Source organism: Tachysurus fulvidraco, chromosome 21 (genome assembly GCF_022655615.1).
Source record: "Tachysurus fulvidraco isolate hzauxx_2018 chromosome 21, HZAU_PFXX_2.0, whole genome shotgun sequence".
Classification (NCBI taxonomy): domain Eukaryota; kingdom Metazoa; phylum Chordata; class Actinopteri; order Siluriformes; family Bagridae; genus Tachysurus; species Tachysurus fulvidraco.
The window spans coordinates 2,546,599-2,563,901 of record NC_062538.1 but is presented as its reverse complement, the minus strand read 5'-3'; the positions used below and the strand labels follow the sequence as shown (position 1 = coordinate 2,563,901).

At 39.3% G+C, this 17,303-nt stretch overlaps 3 protein-coding genes and 1 non-coding gene across 9 annotated transcripts in view; 3 read left to right on the top strand and 1 right to left on the bottom strand.

The window, feature by feature from the left end:
- Positions 1 to 1,494: 1,494 nt before the first annotated feature.
- Positions 1,495 to 1,606, bottom strand: trnal-caa. Its single transcript has 2 exons — positions 1,569 to 1,606; positions 1,495 to 1,540 (listed from the first exon to the last, which is right to left on the bottom strand). It is a non-coding gene; the product is annotated as a tRNA-Leu (tRNA).
- Positions 1,607 to 1,769: 163 nt separating this feature from the next.
- Positions 1,770 to 3,358, top strand: LOC113662429 (cytochrome c oxidase subunit 7B, mitochondrial). Its single transcript, XM_027177232.2, has 3 exons — positions 1,770 to 1,927; positions 2,927 to 3,051; positions 3,155 to 3,358. Exons 1-3 carry the CDS (start codon positions 1,891 to 1,893, stop codon positions 3,227 to 3,229), a joined length of 237 nt encoding a protein of 78 aa, XP_027033033.1. The 5' UTR covers positions 1,770 to 1,890; the 3' UTR covers positions 3,230 to 3,358.
- A 954-nt stretch (positions 3,359 to 4,312) lies between these two features.
- On the top strand, positions 4,313 to 11,033 carry pgk1 (phosphoglycerate kinase 1). The gene is made up of 11 exons (XM_027177360.2): positions 4,313 to 4,471; positions 5,866 to 5,916; positions 6,041 to 6,193; positions 6,284 to 6,428; positions 7,577 to 7,680; positions 7,776 to 7,895; positions 8,703 to 8,817; positions 8,989 to 9,168; positions 9,259 to 9,436; positions 10,159 to 10,257; positions 10,422 to 11,033. The coding sequence occupies exons 1-11, from the start codon at positions 4,407 to 4,409 to the stop codon at positions 10,460 to 10,462; spliced, it is 1,251 nt and encodes a 416-aa protein (XP_027033161.2). The 5' UTR covers positions 4,313 to 4,406; the 3' UTR covers positions 10,463 to 11,033.
- Positions 11,034 to 13,947: 2,914 nt separating this feature from the next.
- amot (angiomotin) overlaps positions 13,948 to 17,303 on the top strand; it is a 23,960-nt gene continuing 20,604 nt past the window's right edge. For 4 of the 6 annotated variants that reach the window (XM_027177301.2, XM_027177303.2, XM_027177304.2 and 1 more), the window contains exon 1: positions 13,948 to 14,261. The gene's annotated coding sequence lies outside the window, so the exon portion shown is untranslated. The remainder of the gene's footprint in view (positions 14,262 to 17,303) is intronic. The other 2 variants (XM_027177307.2, XM_027177306.2) reach the window with 1 other exon arrangement.

Genomic DNA, 17,303 nt, shown 5'->3' with positions numbered 1-17,303 from the left:
CCATCTTGCTTGCTTTTTATTTTTATTTATAAAAATATATAAATAAAAAGCTGGGAAACCTATTTTTATTTTATTTTATTTTCATTTATAAAAAAATATTTATTTTATTATGCTTTATTATTATTTATAATGTATGGATAAATTTCATAGAGCAAAGATATTCTGATCTAAAATTCAAATTTATTTGTATAGCGCTTTTAACAACTGACATTGTCTCAAAGCAGCTTTACAGAACATAAATATAAAACAAAAGGTTAATATAAAGATGAATATAATACAAAAAGGTTAATATTAGATATATTTACATGTAAGTCTGAGATGACTCAGGTGACTGAAAACAGGCATGTGTCTTATTTTGGGAGCTTATCTGTGAAATCATAACTAAACAGTGACCAAACCACTAGATTTATGATTGTATTCCATATTGATGGGTGAATGGCAGCAATTTGAAACTAATACTGTTAGCTATATAATTATAATTGAGGCGAGCCGGTGATTTCCTGTACAAACACTGTGAAAAAACAAAGATGAAATCTTCAGGCATTTAATCAATTTATCATCTGTGTTCAAGTGCTGTTTGTACTTGATAGGGTTATCTTTAGTAGTTCTATCAAAAGCAGTAAGTTATATCATTATTTGCAGGAAATGTGAATTTGGCCAAGATGCTATTTTGACAGGTGATTTTTTTTAAGACTGTGTCTGTCTGTCTGTCTGTCTGTCTGTCTAAATCACAAAACCCTTCTAACATAAATCCGACACACAAATTGGCCTCTTTGTTAGAAATACACAAACACCTGCTTTTCAATGGTGAATGTTATTGCTCTCATTCAATGAATAGAAAGGTGTAGTATATGGATGTGTATAATTTGCAAATGTGAACATGATATTTACATATTTGTATTATAAGATTGACAGCATCTGATGTTGTTATTCAAATCAGCCTTAAAGCAGGAAACATCATGGACAAAGACACCTAACTGTGTTTCTGTCCAAAACGGTTTAAAGGAAAATGAAGAGCTCAGCTGTTTCCTCTGCCTCAAAATAAAAGACAACGACCAACCTTTAACTTAAACTTCTTTTGGAATAAAGCCCTCATGGGATAAAAGTTTGATATGTGAAATCTGTGTTTGTTTTACCATAGGAAAGTCAGGGCAAGACAGGAAATCTGAAAAGACTTTTTATTTTTTATGAAAAGAACAGCACTGGAAATCTACAAATAGTAGTAGTAGTAATAATAATAATAATAGACTGCACTTCATATCAAGAAGATTGATGCAACATGATTATGAAGAACAGAGAAAATAATAAAGGTAAATATTATTGTCCAGAACCAGAGGACTTCTTTAAAAAGCGACTTAATAATACCAGGGATTTAAAGATTTCTGTATCATGAAATAGCAATAGATGGCTGTTTTGGTTTCTGCTGTTCATGAACATTATACTGAAAATTTATAAATTTTTTGGAACAGTCTTTATGTAAGAAAAAAAAATTAGTGTCAGAAGTGGGATTCGAACCCACGCCCCCATTCGGAGACCAGAATACCCCGTTACACGGAAGGGAACAAACCCTTGAGTCTGGCGCCTTAGACCACTCGGCCATCCTGACACACGCACATAACTATGCATAAAAGTTCGTTTTAAATCTGTTTATCTGAACTAAAGCATTTATATATTTTTTCCGTGTTAGCTTGCTGGACTTTAAATGAGATGTATTTGTAAATAACGTAGCTAGCGTTGTTAAAGGAAACTTTTCGCTACAATCACGACAGAGCTACGTGAAATTCGGACACCGCCCCCTAGCGTTTCTACGCATTTCCGGTGTGCGTGAGCCACCATTTTGTTTTATATCGTTCAAGGGTACAGAGTGAAGCTCAACTGCAGACGATAACAATGTTCCGCTTCGGTAAAGCTGCTCTAAACCTCAGCGGTAAGTGGAAATGAGTATAAGTTTCTTTTTTTCTACCGGTGTCCTTTTATTTAGCTGAAACTGTGGGATGAAACTCAAAACTGGATGGAAACTCGGCGGTACTAACATGTTAGCATGTTAGCTTAGCCGATGCTAACATGTTAGCTCATATATCTACAGTATAATGTTAGCTTAGCCGATGTTAGCTCATAGATATCTATAATGTTAGCTTAGCCGATGTTAGCATTTCCGTACTAACAAATATCGGATAAATGAGGTAGCTAACTAATTGACTAACTAAGACATTTAACAGGTTATATAATTAGGCAATTAATCCGTCATTGTTTCGTCTGTGTTTTTTTTTCTTAATCCCTGTAGTTTTAAATTTAATATCTTCCGGGTTGTTGGTTTGCTGGCTGTCTTAATGTCACCCAATGTTAAGTTAGGTCGTTTGCAGCAGTTTGCAACGTTTTGCGGCAGCAAAATAGCCTGATTTACCCAAAATGTGTGTTTAACTGTGATCTTTGGTGCTTTACTTTGTGTAGCAGTGTCATTTTCTTTTGGCTGGGTTTATCACTGAATATAAATCAAAGGACTTTGTTAAATACCTTTCAGTTTTAGTATTCTAGCACTAACCTATAAGCTATATTTACATTTCCAGAATTTGGCAGACTCTCTTATGCAGAGTGACTTACATTATCTCATGTTTATACAACCGAGCAGTTAAGGGACTTGCTCAGGGGCCCAACAGTGACAGCCTGGTGGACCTGGGATTGGAACTCACAACTTTATGATTGGTAGCCCAACAGTTTAACTACTAGGCTACCGCACGGCCATGTATTTTCCTGAAAGCCGAATAATTTCTGTTACTAAAATTTTATTTAGTATTTCACGTGTGCAGGATACTGTGCTCTAAACAAGTGTTTACTAGTCCTAGCTCTGGCATAATGGACATGTTATATAATGACCAGTGCATGTTTTTATTTTACATATTTATTTGTTTGTTTTTTCCCCTCTCAGGACAAGCCAGCCGCCAGGTTGCTGTGCGACATGGTTCATCAGGCGCATCTCGAGAGTTCCATGCGAAATATGGCTTGCCACTGCTGATTGCTGGAGCAACATTTTGTACTGGAATCTGGGCCTACGTGAGTGTCTTGTCTCCACATTATGCCCAGAATTTTTTATATATTCTTGGTGTGGTTACTTTTCAACACCATGCATCTTCTTCTGGACGTGTAATTCTTGCAGGTGATCACATCAACTGGCATCGCATGGAACCTGTCTCCCGTTGGCAAGGTCCAGCCTAAGCCATGGAGGGAGTAATGGGAATACGACGTTTAGGAATTATCCTGAAACCTTGTGAACTTTTGCATTTTGTTCATGGATATGCTTTACACCTAATTCCTGTTGGTCTGACGTGTCTGTAAAAATGTAATAAATTAAATATAAATACGTGGCTTTGTATTTTTTTTAAATATATATCCTATGAGCCTATAAGCTTATATTAAGGTTGCTTTATTAGTAGGTCAATTAACATATAGGTAAAAATAGACCACTTTATTATGCAAGTCTCATCTTCACTTTCAGCCATCTGTTTCTCACCACTTTATGCGGTTTTCTGGAAATTTTCGTCAGTGGCCTATTCTAAGCCATGACCTTGAGGTATTTACAAAAAAAATTCAACCCTAATGGTGCACTCTCGCTAGCACCACACACACAATTTGTCACTACTATATCAGTGTCGCTGCTGTGCTGAGTGGCCCACAAGTCAAATCATAATGGTACGTAACACTGATGAGGAAATAGTGAGACTCTGTGTACCTGTATGGAAGGTAACTCTTTAAATGGTAGATATGGGGTGAGTGTTTTACGTTACTGATCAGAAATCTGTGTAATCAGATTCCAGCTCTTCGTCTGTTTAGCTCCATTATGTTACTTGTATTGGGTAAAATCAACTGTCAGATAAGTGTAGAGTATAAGGTAAATATACATATTAAGTTGATGATGGGATGTGTAAAGAAAAGTTATTAAAAGTTTTAATAATTTTCTGTAACGATTCTTTAAACGTCCACAAGGTGTCGCTATCGTGTCCTGAATCTCTAGAAACCATTGTGTACGTGCCGTATGACACTAACGGCCAAACCGCAATATAGCGACTTTTTTTTCCCTAATATATATTTTTTAAATTCGAAGCAATGTTTCGTTTAGTGTTTAATTACTCGCTTATTATTCTCCACGATCATTTGTTTCAGTCGTCACTATAACGAGATATAATGTGAGTTTTTGATAGACAGCAAGCGCAGCCAATAGCTGAGTAAAGAAGTTCGAACGTCCCTGCTTACTTGTCCTGGAGATCAACCAATCAGCACCGCGCTCTTCAAAACATACCCGCCCACCGGGGGGTCTGCGTTAGCATGAAGCTAAGGTCACTGTCATTCCGCATCGCCTCAGCGTTCAGGCTCTCACAGAGAAACACGGCTGAAGTGAGTCGCTTTTCAACATGTCTCTGTCAAATAAGCTCACCCTGGACAAAGTGGATGTCAATGGAAAGCGTGTAGTTATGAGGTAAGTTTTTGTAACAGTATCTGAGGTAGATATTTAAATGTTAACGGTTTAATGTTTGTAAGGGAAGCGGCCTTGTTACACAGCAGGACTTTTACACCACAGTCTCATGTTTACCAGCTTCTGGTTGAAAAATTTTTTAAAACACTCTGTCATTAGAAAAAGTCTTAAGGTGTTCTATTCTGAACTGTATTTATTCATGTGGAAAATTCAACCTTAACGTTATCGAGGGCTAATAAAACGCTGCTGCATCTGCTATAATCAATAATGTCATTTAAATCTCTAATTAAAATCTGTTTTATTCTTATTACGTCTCGTATTATTGCTACAAGCGAGCAGAATGAGGCAGAAGTATTATTTAGTGGCCTAAACGACACCTACAAACTCATGCCCACTGAATTTAATATGCTATAATAACCCAGGATGGTGAGGATGATGATGATTAATGTGCACGTGGAGCAGAGGGGGAAAAAACTAATATCTGCCAAATTCAAACACACACCCAAGTCTTTGCATGCTTTACTTTTTCCTGCAATACTACTAAACTCATGCACACTGATTTCAATATGCTATAATAACCCAGGATGGTGAGGATGATGATGATTAATGTGCATGTGGAGCAGAGGGGGAAAAAAATCTAATGTCTGCCAAATTCAAACACACCCAAGTCCTTGCATGCTTTACTTTTTCCTGCGATACCAAAAGAAGGTAATTTGCCCTGAGATAAAGATACCATGATTGTCATATGGAACTATATTTGAGTCCCTAGTCATAGAAACGTAACGAAGTGATGGTCTTTCGAGTGCCACGTCATCATCATCAAATAGTTATCGTTGCAGCAAAGTTCACGACAAAGATCGAGGAACGCGGACAGGACGTGTGCGCAAGTGTGGGTTTCTGACGTCGATCGTGATCCGTCACTAGTAGTGTACCCCGTCTCTTATTCCTCATTTCAAATAGTGCCGAGTCATGGAAACGTTCATACAACTGAAAATCTGAATCGCATCCTGAGATTTCGAGTCAGTGGATGACTTCATTTTGAAAGGTAGATGGTGATGGTGAAACGCCCTATGCGTTTTTAAGTACTCATTAACAGAGGAAACAGAGGGAAAAATAAAAACTACAGGTTACTTGGTTGTTGTGTGGTCAGGGTTGTCCTTTTCTTTTCCTAGTAACGTTTTCTTTAGAAAATGGTTTAGAGAGTAGCTTTGATGGCCTTTCATAGACCAGCGCTTGGTGAACAGAAAAAGGAAGGAATATTACATTCACCACCATTGCAACAGGGGATTATTTCCTTCATTTCAGACTGCTATTAATTCCAGTACAGGTAATGTGCAATTAGACACTTGATATAAAAAAAAAATAATAATAATAACAACGTGATTTCTCTCACACAGGGTTGACTTCAATGTGCCAATGAAGGACAAGACCATCACAAACAACCAGAGGTAAAATGCTGCGTAACTTTTTTTTTTTTTTTATCGTTTAATCGATTGTTTATCTACTTGTGTTGTTAAAATCAGAACCGAATCCGTTTTAATCAAAAGCATGACGTCATAATTTTTTTCGCAGGATCAAAGCTGCACTTCCATCCATCCAGCACTGTTTAAACAATGGAGCCAAATCAGTGGTGCTGATGAGCCACTTGGGGCGGCCCGATGGAGTCCCCATGCCTAAGTACTCTCTGGAACCTGTGGCTGCAGAACTCAAGACCCTGCTGGGAAAGTAAGCGATACAAACAGTATTTTAATAACAAAATGTATTTTATGAGCAGAAATCGGTCGGTCAAAGTGATTATATTTTTGTCCCACTCAGAGACATTAAGTTCCTGAAAGACTGCGTCGGTGCTGAAGTTGAGAGCACCTGCGCTGATCCTCCTGCAGGTTCCATCATTCTTCTGGAGAACCTGCGCTTCCATGTGGCTGAAGAAGGCAAGGGCAAAGATGCTGCAGGAAACAAGGTGCATAGCTCTGAAGTGTTATGGTCACCAATAGGATGGTATAACTATGGTTTACCATTTGTTCTTAAAAAAATTATTCTTCTTTCAATTTTGTAGTTCCAGGAAAATTCTTTTGATGATAAGACACATTTATGACCGTTTATTTAGAGACGCTTGCTTTACAATAACAGCTTATTAGCAGGAAACACTGTTTGTCAGTGTCTGTCTTTTCCCTTTTACTTGCACTATTCACTGTTTTTAACCCACTGGAGAAAATGTTCGGATTTGTTTGTTTTAAAGACATTTGAATTTGTACGATGGAGCATTATTGGTGCTTTAATGACCTTGAATACACCACTTTTTTAGACACAATTAGGACTCCATCAGCAGTCGTCTTCTCCGTATTTTGCTTCTCTCACGTTGGTTCAGATTGGGCAGGAGTGACGTGTATCTCCAGTGCTTTTGACTGGTGCAAGAAAGACCTCACTCTAAGATAGTGTATACAGTGTCTGGGGTAAGATCAGGCCGAGTAAGCTTTAACAAGGACCTCCAAACAAACCTTCATGAGCCTCAACCCATCCTTTCCTCACAGCAAAGACTGAGCCACATGGAGATTGCTCCGGTATATGCTTGGCCTTTTGACATTTGGAGAAAGGCTCCAATGTGCTGTGTGTTGCTTTTCTGGTCCGTGGAGCCCTGACTGGAATGCACTGAAGGGAAAGAGAGCTGATGAGGAAGGGGGAGGAAACGAAGATGCCCTCCTGACCTTTCTGAGGTTTACTCTGTAGTACAGTAGAAGTAGACATGGACTTTTGACCTTCAGTGGAATGGGGGCCAAGTATTTCATGGACAAAAATATTGACCTTTCACTCAGCTGAGTTCATCAGTCTTTATCTTTGAGCTCTTGAATATGAGAGAATATAAATCTGGATCAAAATACATTCTTCCTCCTACTCTGGGGTTATTTAAAGATGTCTGAAAATCATTTATACATTATTTTGAATCCTTTTCTCTTTTTTTTTTTTTTTCTTTCCTCAGTGCGTTTGAGTTTGTTTCTGCCTTGTGAGTGTTGACTTAAGGTTCACTTCTGGCATGAAATTAAGTCTGAAGCTTGACTTGATCTATGTGCAGACTATTAATGGTTCCTTTTTTCTTTCCTTTCTCTCTAGACCAAAGCATCCCAGGAAGAGATTAACGCTTTCAGGGCTTCCCTGTCCAAACTGGGTGACGTCTACATTAACGATGCCTTCGGAACGGCACACAGAGCCCACAGGTATAATCCCATCACGTCTCTGTATTGCGCCTTACACGTCTACGATTGCTCAAGAATCTTTAATGACGAGTTCTTATTGGTTCTATATTTTCCAGCTCTATGGTTGGAGTAGATCTTCCTCAGAAAGCTGCAGGTTTCTTGATGAAGAAGGAGCTGGACTACTTTGCCATGGCCTTGGAGAAGCCACAGAGACCGTTCCTGGCCATCCTCGGCGGGTGAGGCCCTCAGACACACAAACAACATCATGCACTAGAACGTTTTGTCAGAAACAAGCAACGGAGGGAGCAGATATTGATTTTAGATTTAACCAGCTTGTGTGTAAGAGTTAATCTATCTGCACTGTAGCAGCTAATGAAAGATGCTGTGATATTTCTTTAATGTGCTGACATAGTTGTTTTAGTAATGTACCGCTTAACTAAGTGAACTGCTCTGAGAGCACGAGTGACCGTCCAAGAATAGATTCAGCTTATCTCGTTAAGTATTATAGTAGCGAGTGTGAGTGTGTCCTATTTGCTGTCAGCATAATGCACTAGGAAGATTGTGTAGGACGGTACAGATCTCATAACCAAGGTGCTGTTGTGAACGATTGTGCTTTTACATAAGGTCAGAGTCTGAAATTGTGCAAGAATCCTTTCCAAACAGAATGTCGTGAATCAAACCCGAAAGGGCGACGTTTCTACGAAACAACAGGGTTTCTGAGGTCGAGGCAGCTCGTTAAACATCGTGACACAAATCAGGCACGTTGAAGAACCTCTGTAGCACAGTTATGCTCCAAAAATGTTTCTTTGTGTTTAACATCCTTTCCTGTTCGTTAGCTGTTTTTAATTTGCAATGATGACATCAGCATTTTCTTTCTCTGACCTCTTCCCGATAACTGAACTTTCTGAAAGGATGGGCCCCTTTGATAAGCCGTCCAAATAACACTCGCACAAACGCCCGCTTACTTTGTCATTTGCACACGCATTCCAGATTTAAATCAACACAGTAAGCCAGATGAATGTATTTGTGTTTCATCGCTGCAGGGCCAAAGTCAAAGATAAGATTCAGCTGATCGACAACATGCTGGACAAGGTGGACGAGATGATCATCGGGGGCGGCATGGCGTTCACCTTCCTCAAGGTTCTCAAGAACATGGAGGTGAGGGACGCAAACGTAATGTGGGCTTCAGGTACATATGCCGAGGTGCCAACGTATGCGCATAAAAAAAAATTTTTTTCTTCACTCTACCTGATAGAATGTTGCCAAGTAACACCCCCCATTGTACTTGTGCAATTCTTACTCCTTGTATTTTCTCCTGTATTGCGACAGATTGGCACTTCCCTATTCGATGAGGAAGGATCCAAAATCGTCCAAGACCTGATGGCGAAAGCCGAGAAGAACGGTGTCAAGATCACCCTTCCTGTCGATTTCGTCACTGCAGAAAAGTTTGATGAGAAGGCCACGACTGGAACAGCTTCAGTAGCTGATGGAATTCCAGCAGGATGGATGGTGAGGGTTTTTATTTTTAAACAGTAGAGACGGTAACGCCAATTGTTTAACACTAAACAATACATTTATTTATTTATTTTAATCCTCCAGGGTCTGGACTGTGGGCCTGAGAGCTCCAAGCTTTTTGCCGAGGCTGTAAGCAGAGCGAAGCAGATCGTATGGAACGGACCGGTCGGCGTATTCGAGTGGGAAAACTTCGCCAAGGGAACCAAGAACCTCATGGACAAGGTTGTAGAGGTGACCAAAAGCGGTTGCATCACCATCATTGGTAAGTACAGTTGTGTACTTTTTATAAAAATAAAATTTTAACTGATTTATATACTTTTTGCTTAACGGTTTTGGGGGGCATCAATTGCGCCATGGGTCTGTATTTAATTAATGGTGGAACATAACGCAAAAAAAAGTAGGCGGAGGTACAAAATGATGAACTCCAGCATTTTCAGTGACCTGATAAAACAGTGAGGGAGGTTGAGGTTGACTTGCATAAAGCCCTATCAGTGAGTGTGGAGGTGGGCTGAGCATTGTGCTCTCTATTGAAGATAAAGTTTAAACTCTATAGCTTCGTAAACATAAAGCTGTGGATGAGTGGTTCATGAGGGTTCATTGCACACCAGTAAAACAGAGCTAAATGAAATGGTACATGGCAATACACGTGATTGATTAATGCTAAATTGGTTACTTGTTTGGTAAAAACTCCACCTAGTCCTTGTATGGGTCCATCCCTAGTAGGAAGCATGTATTATTTTACACTGGATATCTTGCTTGATTGATTTAAAATGACATTAATCCTTTTGACCACTAGATGGCACCAGATTCTCATTCAAGTTACTGTGTTTTACTTTAAAGGCCTTAAAGGGTTTTTGTTGTCCATACTGACTTGTAACGTAATGTTTTTATAAAGTACTCTGCACTTACTTCTGTCCTAACACGGTTACCTTTTTATACGCTGCTGTTTGACATTAATGAACATGTCTGTCATGATATTCTCAGGTGGTGGGGACACGGCAACCTGCTGCGCCAAGTGGGACACCGAGGACAAAGTGAGCCATGTGAGTACAGGAGGTGGAGCGAGTCTGGAACTTCTAGAGGGTGAGTATTAGACTTACTTCACGATGTGGTTTCAATAATTACTTTATTATTTGTGTTCTCAGTTTGTGTTTGCCATCAATAGTATATTATTTACTTAGTTTGTTTAGATTTTTTGTTCTGTCTGTCGGATTTCTGTACTAAGGTTTGAATTGTATCATCCACAGGAAAAGTGCTGCCTGGTGTAGATGCTCTCAGCAGTGTTTAAACATCTGGCATTTCATTGCCAAAGGTTGTTAACATCTGCCCTCATGAAGAGGCTCTGACTACACACTCATTCATTTCAATCAGTATACAGAGACACAAATGATAAATGTCCCATCTCTTATGAACAAAGTGTAAACGTTACTGCGCTCTGCTTTAGTAAAAAAAAAAAATTTTTTACCCCCCCCAGTGCTAATGTAAGGCTATGCAGTTAACACACTGTGCCCTTCTGAACGGTTATCCATTAAGAAAAGCAAGATACTCCGGCTTAATTGCATTACATAATACTTTTAGTATCTGGTCACTTGTCTCACCTGCTGAAGTGTTAGTATGTCCGTGTGTCATCTTTATATAACCAGTAACAATATTCAGTATATAAAGATGAAAATTGTGGTGTGTGTGTGATGTAAACATAGAGCTTTTATTTGGGACCTTTAAACCGATGTTAAGACTGTATGTGAAACTGTAGACACTTTGTTGCACTTCTCATCCTGGCCCTGAGGCTTGTAAAATAAACGGGCTGCTCAGAAGACGTACAGTCTTTGATGAACTATAAATAAATGTTATAAAATCTTCTTGGGTTTCTCTGTCGATTTGTTTGGATACGATGTTCACAGGAAATACGTCCATCCCAATTCATGTACACTGCTTTAAATGATCAAATAAACTGAAATATATCTAATGATGTCAGATCGAGGAGCTGACAAAACAAGTCAAAGACATAAGTTCTGGAAAATATCACTCGGCCAGATCCCGAACATTAAGCATCCCAAGGATCACTGTTATTAACTGTGACTGTTAAGAGGAGGCGGCATTATTCAGTGAAGCCACCAAAAAAATCAGGAGGCTGTAAACAGGATACTACCACCACGATGCTTTACTGAGGGGATGGTGCTCTCAAGTACTGAGCGATGTTGGGTTCCATCTAAATGTAGATCTTTGTGTAAATTCTAACATCTTTCTAGCGCCTTCCTAGTTCGTCTCTTGGTTGCTTCTCTGATTAATTCTTACTTTTCCTGATCACTGACTTAATGAACTTAAGGTTCATACAGCAAAGAAATTACTTTATGCTTTTATCATTGCGACTTTACATTAATTCTGTTTATGTACTCTGTATGAAACTCATCACCTTGTGTATACCAACATCAGCTGTCAGCTTCCACATTTCCTTAAGAAGGTTATATAATTGGTATTTTCATTGTTGTGATTTACATAACTCACATGCTCTCTTCAGAAACATGGACAGAAAATAGAAAAGGGTAAAACTAGTAAATGCTACACAATGTTTTTAAGCACAAACATCTTAACAGAGATGCTGAATAAACACTTTCTAAGAGGTTGTGTCTAGAAACGCTGTGAGATATTTGGGGTTTTTGATGGGCCACAGTACAAATTTAGCATGCTCACAGGATAGAAAAAAAAAGTTAGTTGTAAGTAAGTGCTTCCGACTGTTTTACTACACTGGGACATTTCTTTGGGCTTTTAACACGCATCCTGGCCTTTACAACAAACTAAAAACAATGTTATTTTGTCTCCAAGTTAAAAATAAAAATAAAAAATTGGGATAAGGAGGGAGCAAGAAGCTAGTGGGGTGCTGAGAAAGTTTGTGTGTGTGTGTGTGTGTGTGTGTGTGTGTGTGTGTCTGGCTGTCTAGCTACTTTCATGTAGTGAATAATACTAAAGATTTCTGTACTTTACCTTTACTTTACTTTTTTTTTTTTATTAAACTCTCACATACACACACACCACACTCCATATTGTCTCTTATTACTCTAGAATATTGTCATAAATAAATTATAGGAAGGAAAATGAGTAAACCTTTTCCCTGACACACCACATTATTTATTCATGCTGTGATGCATAAGTATATTGTGTGTCGTCTAGGGCATGCTGGGAGGTTTAGGAGTGTGTCGAGTGGTTTTAGGGTTGTGTGGAATGACCCTGGGGTCAAGATGCTGAAAGACTTTCTATAAGCGATTTATTTCCTTTGAACGTGGATTTGAATGTTTTCACATAAACTTAACGTATACAAAAAAAAACAACAACTCCAAGCCATAAACCACAGAAATTCAACAGAATTAGTATTTAAAAAGTAGCTCACTGGAAAACCTTGAACTTGGCAACACCACCATGAGTGTATTCTGGTAAATGTGGCTTAAGAATTATGTTTTTTTTTTTTTTAACTTAGAAAATAATGTTTCTGGGATGGAGCTTTTGGAAATCACTGACTCATTTTTAATTCAATTTTATTTCATTGAATTATTAGTCATGAGATGTGTTAGTCACTGAAAACATTTGTTACTTAATATAAACATACTAGAATCCAATTCCCCCCTCCCCCCATCTTTATGATCTTTGGATGGTTTTCTTCCCTTATGGCTTTACCCCTGATGAGTGCTTTATAATCCAATTGAAATCGGACATTTGCAAGAAAACTAATTTCTACACCACTATATATATTTTGTCAGTCTGTATATTTATAATCACACCCTCCAGTGTCATCCAGATGAGGATGAGGATGAGGTTCCCCTTTGAGTCTGGTTCCTCTCAAGGTTCCTTCCTCTTCCATCTAAGGGAGTTTTTCCTCCCCACAGTCACCTGAGCCATCTCAGACTTGCCCATTGGAGATAAATACAAACACATTTAAATATATCTAATATTAATCTTGACTTCTTTGGGGATGTGATGGTCCAGCAGTCAAGGTGCTGGGTTCCTGATCAGAAGGTCGGGGTTCAAAGCCCACAAGCTGCTGAGACATCTACGTTGGGTCCTTGAGCAAGGCCCTTAAACTTTCCTGCTCCAGGGGTGAAACACGATGGCTGACCCGTTGCTCTGACCCCAGGCTCATAATAACCTGGGATATGTGAAAACTTTTTCTTTTAAAGCATTTCACTGCATGTCGTACTCTGTATGTATGTGTATGTGACAAATCAAATTTGATTTGATTTGAATTTTGTATTCTATTATTCTTTCTATTATTCTTTATAATAAAATTTTGTTCTGTGTTTATGTTCTGTAAAGCTGCTTTGAGACAACGTCCATTGTTAAATCTCTACAATTGTTAAATCTCTCATTCAAATCTCTACACAAATAAAATTGAATGGAATGGAGTTAAATTGTATATAAATTAAACTCCATTCAATTCAATTTTATTTGTGTAGAGATTTGAATGGAATTGAATTTATCTACAATGTCTGTATTAAGGAGTTTTCTGCAAAACAGGGTGTTTTTCCCCCCTTTATTATAGTTTTAAACTTGTGACGTTAATATACCACAATACTGTAAAAAAAAATCAAACAAATAAAATCAGATATGCAAATGAAGCAGAAGCGCGCAGAAAAAAAGCCCTTTGTCGTTTTTCAAGCTTTCGTGTTAGAGCGACGTTACGGACAGCCAATCAGAAGTCAGAAGAATCCCGCGTAGGCGTGGTCTCGGTAAACTTTACAAGCTAAGCGGACTGGGTGGGCGGGGCTTACTGTGACCGCTTTGAGACGCATTTTCCCCGACTTTATGCAGGGGGCCGAGCTCTTTATCTTCACTCCGCTTTTTCAAGACTAAAACAAGACGCTGTTAAACATGATCAGACGTGGATGAAACGCGACAGGGAATCCGACAGCTCAAGATCTTATCCGACTTAAAGTATTGTTTGGCTATTTATTTATTTATTTATTTATTTAGTCTCCAACTTCTTCTTTTTTTTTTTTTTTTAATGATCTTAACTTCAACTCTATTGGAGCTTTCAACCGGCTCCAGCTGAGACGGATCAGAAATCACAAGCCGGTGCTGAAGAAGGCTGTAGGAAGGTAAACTACTGCAAAGATTTCCAGATGAATCGTTTAGATCACATGTTTTAGAGCTCTGAAGATTAGGAGACTTGGGAGTAAAGTTTTCAGAACACAGCATGCTTTTGTACTGACAGCGGAAGGAAAGAAAGAAAGAAAAAAAAATCCAGTAGGACTTTCTTCAGGCTTAAAAAAAATGACACCTAATATATCTTTGGGATTTTATTGGTCATTGTCCTGAATATCAGCTTCACTAACAGCATGAAAAGTGTTCTATTCTGCTTATACTGCACCCATAAAGTCCACCGGTCAGTTTCACTAACGCTTTACAGTTTGGAATGAATTTATATTTCTGCCTATCCAAATACAAACCTGGAGTTATTCTTGGTATAAGATTTAAGATCTAACCTTGTTTATCGATGCATCTTTGATTAGAGAAGCGGCAGATTTCCGATCGAGAGAAATCTTTCGTCAAGGATGAATAGTTTCGACTCTTAAGCGGTTCGTAAACAAATAAGCAAAAGCGTAATCCCTCGATACAGAGAATCCTGTTCGATAATTAACGGCTTTGCGGAAAGAATGAAATGAACCGTGATCGAATGCCGCAGAAGTGCTTTCGTGCAGACAAGACAGATGTGCACCGTTACACGGTACAGGAATGCAGTCATGTGTTATTGGAAATCGAAGGATGAGATTAAGTTATGAGGAATGTCCGGAAAGCCTGAGCGCTTCTCGTGATCGTGTGTGATACCGGCTCGAAGATGGCATTCCTGCTGCTCGTGCACTTACAACTTTATGACTGTTTAACTGCATGAAATTCATGCCTGTGTAGTTCCTCATTTTAACTGTAAGTAGGTTCTAGTGTTACAAGGAATGTTCAAAGGACAATCAGTGCAGTCTTTTTCTCCTTCCTGTGCTTCCTGTGAGAAGTATATAGTGGGGCTTTGTTAAGTGGTGGAGGCAGTCGATGTCCACCAGAAAAGTACCTAGTGGCATTGACTCAGAGTGCAAGAATGTCAGCTTCTCTCCCTCTCTCTCTCTCTCTCTCTCTCTCTCTCTCTCTCTCTCTCTCTCTCTCTCTCTCTCTCTCTCTCTCTCTCCATCCAGCACTTTTTCCATCCCTCTTCCCCTCTCTGCCACCCACCTCCCTCCTCTTTCTTGCACAAGGCCAAAGTTCTGCCTGCTGACTCAGTCTAGAAATCACCCGAATACTTTTTTTCCCTCCCTCTTCTTTCCACTGAGCCTTTGCGACTTCAATAGCCTGTACTCTGTACTCGCTATTGAAGTTTTTTTTTTTTTTTACAATGAAGCTGTGTTCTATAGACTGGAGACAAAGCCACTTAAAAGTGTCCGAATGAATGAATGAATGAGAATCTTTCTTTATAGACCTGTATGACTATGAACCCACATAATTCCAAATCATGCAGCGCTCTGAACCGAAGAATCCGAGAGATCAGTCCCGAGAACGACCATTATGACAGTTATGCGTGCTTTTGCATTACTTGCCATCGCTTGCGTACCTCTGGACATTTTTGCTGATGGAAAACGTCGTCTTAGTGAAAGAAAGGAAGGATCTTATAGTGCGCTCATTACCTGTTTGGTGAATACGATGCAGCCCGGTGTGAGACCAGCTCAGCCTCTGCCCAGGGCAAACAGACACCTCTGTGGTGGAATGTGTCACCATTTTCCAGACACAATCACAAGGTTGTGTTTCAGCACTTTTCACATTAATCATGTCTCAAACAGGATGTGTCATTATACTCTAGACTCCAGGATTTAAGCTTAGTCTTAACTGTAACGTGGACTCAAACCGCTGTAACCACGGACTAAACTGATTTTTTTTTTTAAATGACGCGGTGTGACGACGTCCTTATCTTTGTATTTCATTGTCCTGACATAAACCTTGCAGAAGATTTACGGTTTCTGAAGACTTTTGTTGTTTCATTATGCAGCTGACAAGTTCGATCTTGTCACCGAGCCTACCTTTCCAACTCTGAGTGACCCAGCCAGAACAGGTTCAGTTACTTCTCTGTGAGTTGCAAATTTTAACTAGCTGTGTATCAAGCATATAAAAGATAATTACACCAGGAATGACTGGTGCAGATCTTTCCTACTCAGTCATCACTTTGTGCTTTTTGTTGATTTGTTGTTGAAGCATGAGAGGGGAAACAGACCGGGGCCCGAAAGAGAAACTGGCGCGTGGTTTCACTGACAGAGATGAAGCAGCAATCTCATCTCCTCCACCACATGCTTTCCATTAAAGCTTTGGATGAGGGCTCGGAAGGAGGGGGTTGAGAGGGGCTAAGAGGCAGAGCGGGGAAAAAGCAGTGTGTTTCCGAATACTTGGGTTCGTATCAGAGAGTTTTTACAGAGGGAGAAAACCACAATAGAAAGACCTTGTTGGAGTTGGTGAAGGAAGCAGAGAAAAGAAATGGACGGAGTTATTTAATGACTTACTCTGGATCATCTTTCCTCCACAATGGCACAGGTTTACAAAGTTCCTAATATCAGATTACAAGGCACACTGTTTTTTTTTTTTAAATAGCTATTTAGGATACGATTGTAGATTGAATTGTCTTCAGATTCCACAAAAGTTTTGTTAGTAATAACTAGCGCTAACTCGCGTACCGTGTCGTCCTCTGCCTTCTCTCGGAAAGGATTTTCCATCAATTTCCTCGTTTAATGGAACACAATCTCCTGAAATCAATCACTGTGAATTCCAAGCGCGGCGTGCAGCCGAGGGGGATGGCTTTGGATTTTGGGCTTTGGGTTGTAAAAGAGAAAAGCTAGAGCGATGAACATAGAAATAGAAGGAGGGCGATGGGAAAGAGTGTGAGCAGATGTGTCAAAGTTTCTTGGCCTACTTTTTAGTCTGGCAGTGTGAGAATCTCCCTGAGCTGGGAGTAATGGACACCAAGCGAGGCTGTGCTTTACACTTTCTCCATGCTCCTAGTGCCAGACCTTTCCAGATTGGAATGTTGCATTTCCTGCTTCGTTCCTGCCATGTGTTTCTCACTTTTCCCTCCTCTTCCTAGTACTTACTCCTTTTCTTTTATTGTATAG

Coding starts and splice junctions, on each gene's coding strand:
- LOC113662429 (XM_027177232.2), top strand. CDS start 1,891: ATGTTCCGCTTCGGTAAAGCTGCTCTAAACCTCAGCG. Junction 1,928..2,926: donor AGCTGCTCTAAACCTCAGCG/GTAAGTGGAAAT, acceptor TTCCCCTCTCAG/GACAAGCCAGCCGCCAGGTT. Junction 3,052..3,154: donor GTACTGGAATCTGGGCCTAC/GTGAGTGTCTTG, acceptor TAATTCTTGCAG/GTGATCACATCAACTGGCAT.
- pgk1 (XM_027177360.2), top strand. CDS start 4,407: ATGTCTCTGTCAAATAAGCTCACCCTGGACAAAGTGGATGTCAATGGA. Junction 7,681..7,775: donor ACGGCACACAGAGCCCACAG/GTATAATCCCAT, acceptor TATATTTTCCAG/CTCTATGGTTGGAGTAGATC. Junction 7,896..8,702: donor TTCCTGGCCATCCTCGGCGG/GTGAGGCCCTCA, acceptor TCATCGCTGCAG/GGCCAAAGTCAAAGATAAGA.